We start from the raw sequence: 7782 nt of genomic DNA, 5'->3' as shown, positions 1-7782 counted from the left end.
CTAGGATAATAGCCAAAGTTGTAGTATCAGGGTCATTCAATCTGAATATTACTGTGAAAGGGATAAAACTGTTACTCTTGTACTACAAGAACCACAGAATTGGTGAGTTAGTCTGCAGTCAGCTTCAAGTCTTAGTAACTATTAAAACAATTGTAAATACAAAATTATGGGATAAGTGGGGTTTTGCTAAATAATCCATACATAACTTCATTACGTTTTATGCATAGCTGTTTATTTTGGTTCCATGATTCCTGTAACTCAGAATCATTGAAAGGTCACACTGAGGTTTTGGTTGTTCAGTTTTCATCCCCTTTTACACATCTAATTCAGATTCCATTTGGATTACGTTGATCTGAATCAAATTTCAAACATTTAGCATTTATATTATGCCGGTAGTTTGGGTAAATGTATCAAGGGCAAAAATTCACCCCAAAGCGTGCAAAGCAGGAACAAGTCACAGACGTGCCATGATGACGTAAAAATGATCAATTCATCACATTAGACAATAATTCAAATCCATTCCAGGCTGTTTAATTTAGACACACATTGAAGCAAGTTTTGAATCAATCTGGAATGGCAATGCAGATCATTTTAGTTCCAAATTGACCAAACTTCAATAAATTCATAACATTTGCACAATGCCTTGGATTCAGATCAACTGTCAATTCAGTTTGAATCTTAATTTACATCTTTGGTGTAAATGGGGTTTAAACAGTCTAATGATCCTGAGAGAAGCACCATTGTTTCATGACTGGCTTAATCCTCTTTTTCTTTGATCACCTCTCCACGAAGCACCTTCCTCCTTTGACGAAGCATGTGGAAATACAGTTGTGGAAAAACTTGATTGCAAATAAATTTGAGGAGAGAGAGAAATAAGCATTAGATTCATGAGATGTAGATTATATAAATAATTATCTTTTATATAAAACTTGATACCATTATTCAATTTACTAATGCCCAGATTAAACTTCAACTGAAGTCACAAAGGTCACAAAATCTGTGCCAGTGTAAACATTGTGGTTGATTTCAGATCAGTACAAATTCAAACATGTGCAAAAGGCTTGCTGAAGTGGCCCACTCCACTTGCTACATTTCTATAATGGCATCTCCTGCATTACCAAATTTACAAGATAAGCTTCACCTCTATTTTGACATTTTGTAATTTAAAAAATCTTGTGTGCAACCATAGACCCATACAAATAATATTGTATAACCTATTGTAGGCGAGTGAGCTTGGTTGAACCTTAATTAAATAGAGTAACAGAGTAACTCCAAATGGAGGTAAAGGAAGCAGTTAGCAATAAGAAAAGAAAGTATTAGAAATATTAAAATGCATCTAGAGGAGAGAGCAAAAAACTGTTAGGACTGTGGAAAATCATTTTTTCCTTTTGTTTGAAGTCACAGATCAACTAGTGAACAATTAGGTCCATTTACAGAGTAACTTTGGAGGATAATAAATCAGACAAAGGTATGGCAGTTAAATTGAATACATCATTTAAGGCTGATTTAACTCAGGGTGGAAATTGTCTGTGTGGGGGGCCACTGCAGAATGCAAATTGTCTATCCCTGAAATTCTCAAACCTTCTTTCAGACTCTTGTCCAAACCAGCAGGAGGTCCTATCTGACTGGTGAGCAGAAGCTGAATTTCAGGCAGAAGGCTGCTGAAGAAACAGTCCCTAATACTCAGGAAAGTGGTTGGGATGGTGATCAGGAGGACATTGCAACCAGGAATGCATTCCTTCTTTGAAGAAGGGTCATACGGACTCGAAATGTTAACTCTGTTTCTCTCTCCTCAGATGCTGCTAGGCCTGTTGAGTTTTTCCAGCCTTTTCTGTTTTTGTTTCATGCATCCCTTCTCCTCAGACAGAGGAAACTTTAAAAAAAAACTTGCATTTCTTGGCCTCTTCTGTCTCTGGCTCCCTTTGTTGCCTAGTTCATCTGGCGAAGAAGCTACAATGATTCTCCCACACAATCTTCAGGTTAAAATTGAGTCGAGCTCTGAAGATGTCATTGGAGCCAGATTTATATATTTAAAGAAGGATCCCTATTGCTATCCAAAACCTGTTGGAAGGCAGTAGGTTCAGTGGGAGTAAGTTGCTGCAGCTATTTTTACTGCCCACCAGCCTGTACTGAAAGATTGGCAGAGTTATAATTGTCCCTTTTTAAAATCTATTTTAACCATGTGGCATTACCTAACAGATAGGATGATAGCCCAAATTGTCTTGTGATCTGCAAGCAACCAATGAGGTTTCTTTTTTGAATAGTTAACTAATGCATCTTACAGGAAATTCTATGACCAATTGAAACATTTTGATCCAACATTGATCTTATAACCAAATTTCAGATTTGTATTCAATTTTGTGCCATATATTTTACACAGGTAATATCCATACTTCTTTTCATTTGCCACATATGGAAAAAACAGTCAGTATCAACTAATGTTGGGACCTAAACTCAAGGGCTGAATCAGTCAGGGCAGGCACCATTTACCAATTCTATCTATCTGTTTAACTAATACTTATATACAACGTAGGTACTTGTATTCATAATCCCAGCAGAATAAAATCACAATTAAAATGTTTGCGTTTAGCTGCAAGCATCTGCTGCTTTAAGTAAATAACTTAAAATTTCACACAATATCAATTGCATTAAAACAAGGATTTTAAGTATTTTGTTTATTTGTTCACGCCTTTGGATTCTCCTGGGTTCTGTCTGGCTTCTAACCATTCTTGAAAACTCACATAAGGACATATTGAATGCAGCTACCTACATTCTCTTCACAAAATAAAAACACAGGTAAGATGTAAAGATGTGCCAGCCAACTAAAGATAGAAGATAAGCCGATTCCACGCATACATGCACAAACAGATAAGACATGAACATTTACTAAAAATTTCTACAAGCCTGGTGCTGATTTTTTTTCATTTAAAATTATCACATAAACCTATAAAAGGTACTTACGTGGTATATATGCTATCATTACAATGATAAGACAAGTGTAGTAGTCGAATGAGACATTGTACTTGTTCGGAAGTCTCAGAGAATATATGCCAGACTTCTTTACAAAAGGCAGGGCACTATAAATTGTAAGGAGTTCACCGACAACACCAATTGGGTACAAGATGATAAAGAAGTTGTATCTGCAAACAGGAATAATAATTTAATAAAAATTATCATTGATGTCAAATAGACTAACAAAAATTACTGTCAGGAATGAAAAGACTAAACATTCCATGTCTCCATAATCTACAAATAGGAGCTATTAGAAAGTTTAACTAGAGATACTTTCATCAACTTTGTCTTGTTAGATTGAGATACTTATACTTGGACTTGATATGTTCAGTCTAATTATAGGTTGTTGAATTACATAATTAAAGTTAGAATTGGAGGTCCAGGTATATATTAAAAGGTAGCTTGTAAGAACTGGGTGTTGTACTGGGTTTGATAACAGCCCTACAAATCTTGGACCTGGGTTCAAACCAATCCAAAACAATGGAAATAAAGTCTGTAGGCTGTAAAGGTCCAGTGTGAATGAGTTTCAATAGTCACAATCTAAATCCTAGCAGGTATGCATTTATGGCACAAAAAAATCAGCACTAAGTAGCAATGTCAATGAGGCTGGCCTAAGAATGGTCAGGGCAGGAAATAGGAAAAAATGTCAGGAGATTCCAAGGATGGGACTCACTAAATTGTTGGAGCAATGTAGGAGGAGCTTTACTCTGTATGTAGCCATGTAATGACTGGCTAAAGCGTGCTTGAAAGTAAAAATGTTCCACTCCAAAGCACTAATTCCCCTCACCTTGGGAAGCAACAAAAAAAAAGCTGCCTTACAGTTGGAAAAAAAAGAAAAACACTAAAACAGGTGTTGGACTTGACAAGATGCTTGGGCCGGGATTTTCCGCACCTGATAGGGAAGGGTGTGTTCGGTGATGAGATTGGAAAATCTCACTAGAAGGCCCTTGGGACATTTCCCGGCGACGTAAATCTGGGAAGCGATTGTCTTCTCCCTCGATCAATGGTGTGCCACATTTCCTGCCATTGGATGTCAGGAATTTAATTTGAATACATTTGCACATCATTATTGTGGCCACACACTGAAATCACCTCCACACATCCGATTTAAATCCCACGTTGGCATGATTCTAGAACGGCATGATTTACAACTGCTTTTAAAAGGTGTGCACCTGGCAATCTGAACTTCTAGGGGAACTCAGAGGTGAGTGCACACAACTTAGCACAGCGCTCATGAGGATCCCATTGCAAGGAAGCAGCCCCATGGATTCAGGAGGGGTCACAGGCAACTCTTCACAGCAGCATCTTCATGGTTGGCTTGTGGTGCTGGGGCTAGGGCAACAGTGCCGGAGAGAAGGGAACCTCAGGGCTAGGTAATGGTGCTGGACAGAATGGAACCTCAGGGTTAGGGCAATGGTGCTAGAGAGAAGAGAGAAAAGGGAACCTTGGGGTTAGGGCAACAGTGTGAGGCGAGGCGAGGCGAGGCGAGGCGGGGTGGGGTGGGGCGGGGTGGGGTGGGGCGGGGTGGGGCGGGGTGGGGCGGGGCGGGGCGGGGCGGGGTGGGGTGGGAGTCATGGCAGCACAGGCTGGAGGTTGCGCACATGCCAGTTGGGGGGAAAGTTGAAAAAACATGTCAAAGATGAGTACTCTTCCGCAGATGAGACCATCTAACTTGAACTCAATTGATATGCTTAGAGTCAGGCTACTCAAGCAACTGTGCCCACTCAAACCGCACTAATTCCTAAGAATGCCAATGACTGCTCCTCCACTGTTAACACCTCGCGCGCAGACTTCAAAATTGAATAAGTGCTTGTGCTGCTGCAGAACCATTGGGCGATTGGGCAAGCTTGAGTATCCCCTTGGGAAAGGTACCCATGGAACACTGACGGAGGAGTGCGCTCCCAATCCTTTGCATTATGTTTAAGTAGACATTGAAAAGTCATCCTCATAATCCAAGAAAACCCTGAAGCCTTGGTGTGCAGGTTAGTGCAACGCCTGTGCCTAAGATGAGAGTTCAGGATGCAGTCAAGTGGCCGAAGCTGTCACCAGCCAATCATGTAGTGTGGAGCAGTGGTGGGTGGGGTTTGATCAACCATCATGTGCACTAAACACTGGGCATCTATGTGGTGGCCACGACTCTCCAGCAGGAATAATGGGGCCTTGAGAGACAGCTGCGGGCGATGACTTGACCAAGTGTGGTCCTTAGGAGACAAATGCTGACTCTCGCGTCTCTCTCTTTGATACTGCAGCGAGGAAACCATCAGGAAGATAGAGCCTGGTGATCTCGCTGATTGCCTCGTTGCTTATAGTTAGGCAAGAAGACGGAGAAGAATGTGATGGAGGTGCCGGGCTCATCAAGGGGAGGAGCAGAAACTTCAAGACCAAGGGGTGGCAGGGCCTCCTCCAGAGAGCCATCATTCATAGGTGCCTCACTAGACTCAGGGTCTATAGATAGCGCATGTGCTACCTGAAGATGAGCAAGAACCAGTGTCACTGACGACTGCATATGTCAAGGGAACTGGTCATGCATATATGTCACCTTCTGCAGGATTTGGTGCCATGGGGATTCGGAGGACATCCACTGCCAGTGGCAATGATGGTGACTGCCACACTCAACGTCTACGGCAGTGGATCCTTCCAGGGTTCCACTGGGGACCTTTGCGGGGTCATGCAAGCCTCCGCCCATAAATGTATCCAGGAGATCATGGACACCATTTTGTACACAATATCGTCAACTTCGACAGAGGTCAGGTGAACCAGGAAGCAAGGGTGCTGGGATTTGTTGAGGCTTTCGGATTACCACAGGTGCAGGGTGCCATCAACTGCACTCACATGGCTCTTAAATCTCCCTGGCAACAAGCAGTCCAGTATGTGAACCACAAAGGCTTCCACTCTCTCAATGTTCAGTTGATCTGTGACCATAACAAATGGATCATACAGGTTTGTGCAAGATACCCTGGAAACATCCACAACTTGTACATCCTCGGCAGGTCTTCCAGGGACAACACAGGATGCAGGGTTGGCTCCTCGGGGACAAGGGTTAGCCGCAAAGGAAGTGGTTGATGACACCTATGCGGTGGCCTCAGACTGTTGCTGAGAGAAGATACAATGAGTTTCATGCCACAACCTGGAGCTTGGTGGAGCACAACATAGGGATCCTGAAAATGAGGTTTTGGTGCCTTGTCAGATCTGACAGAGCACTCCATTACACTCCGCAGAGGGTGTCACGCATTATTGTGGTTTGCTGCGTGCTACACAACCTGGCAATGCAAATGGGTGAGGATCTGGATGACAAGGAGATACAAGAAACACATGTCTCCTCTGATGAGGAGGAAGGTGAAGGGGATGAGGGTGATGAGGTCCTGGAAGACGAGGATGCAGGCGATGAGATCATTGTACTGGCCAAACGAGGCAGGCATACTCGTGAGGCTCTCATTCCCACACGAATCCTGGAGGATGATGATGAGATGCAGTGAGGGCACTCCTGTGATCTTCATGTTGCATCTGGGAATGTCTGACACTTGTCTGGCTGAGGGCAGCTTACATACACTCTTGTGAAGAGGCTCATTTCATGGAGACACTGCTGAGATACAGTGGGCAAATGGACTTTAAGACAGCTTGACCCTATGGCAGGCTTCATCACCTGTTCCCTTCAGCACCACACCTTCATGTGTCAGGAATGGTTATGGGATGGGGGTGGCAGGCAGCCCCGCCTCTAAGGTGCTGAGAGCACACAGAGAACATCAAGGAGCCCAGTGACGTTTGGGTACGAGATTCTTGCAACAAACACAAGCCACGTCGAGGTGCAGGCATCACTGATCTGTAGTGTGACTTTGTACCCGGACAATCAGTGTGATTAAAAGGTTACACTTTGCACAGGGGAGGTGCCCTGGACTGTGACACTTGCCTTCATTCTGTGCCAGAACTAAGATTTCACATCTTATTGACATAACCGCTACTTATCATAACAAGACGACATTCTTGGGAGTGTATTTACAATGGTCAACATTATGTACAAGTGATTAACACCAATGTCCACGTTGTTCAACCACATTTTCTTGACCTTTCTAACCCTGCCGCTACATCTTGGTGTATTCTCAACATATACAATGGAGGTGAAGGTGGCCTGCTGACTGCTATGCCCTGTTGTCTGTGATGACCTTGGCAGATGTTCTCTGGAGGGTCGAGACCTGAGCGCCTCAGCCTGCTTTCGGGGTCCTGCTGTGTGGCTGTGCCACCCTGCGTGCCCTAGATCTGCTGGGGTCACAGGAAGAGGGGATTCAGATGGGCCAGACACTCACGGAGTCACCTGTGTGGACCCTGTGCATCTACTGATCCTCCTTCCTAATGGCTCCAGAGGGCCCGTGACTGACTCCTCGAGAGGAAGGGGCAGCTGCAGTAAGCTCGAAATGTCTCACCCTCGTCTCGCATTGATACAGATGGATGCCTGAAAGTCCCTCAGCGATGGAGTGCAGCTCCTGCAGTAGCGGAGGACCAATGTCCTGGACCAAGGTCTCCACAGCAGCTGCCTTCCAGTGTTGACCTCAGTGCATTGGCATGCTGGCACTATCACCTTGGTCTGAAGGCAAACTGAATCCTCCATTGTGCCTTGCAATCTGAGGAATGCAGCGGACATCTCTTCCTGATGTTCTCAAGTTTGTCTTTGCAGCTCCAGCAACTGAGGTATGACTGAATCTAGAGGCTCCTCAACTGACTTGGATTCAGCAGATTCCTGGCCTCCAGCAATCCTTTGAGGGCTGGCACCTTGGG

At 43.9% G+C, this 7782-nt stretch overlaps 1 protein-coding gene across 1 annotated transcript in view; it reads right to left on the bottom strand.

The window, feature by feature from the left end:
• Positions 1-215: 215 nt before the first annotated feature.
• Positions 216-7782, bottom strand: part of hacd1 (3-hydroxyacyl-CoA dehydratase 1) — a 73205-nt gene continuing 65638 nt past the window's right edge. The window contains exons 6-7 of the mRNA XM_078538398.1: positions 2962-3140; positions 216-839 (exon numbers count right to left, since the gene is read on the bottom strand). Coding sequence (XP_078394524.1) covers positions 757-839; positions 2962-3140 — 262 coding nt within the window. The 3' untranslated portion in view covers positions 216-756. The remainder of the gene's footprint in view (positions 840-2961; positions 3141-7782) is intronic.

The sequence above is a fragment of the Cetorhinus maximus genome, chromosome 3 (genome assembly GCF_964194155.1).
Source record: "Cetorhinus maximus chromosome 3, sCetMax3.hap1.1, whole genome shotgun sequence".
NCBI classification, from domain to species: Eukaryota; Metazoa; Chordata; class Chondrichthyes; order Lamniformes; family Cetorhinidae; genus Cetorhinus; species Cetorhinus maximus.
The sequence above is the reverse complement of the archived record's forward strand: the minus strand, read 5'-3'. Positions and strand labels throughout refer to the sequence as shown.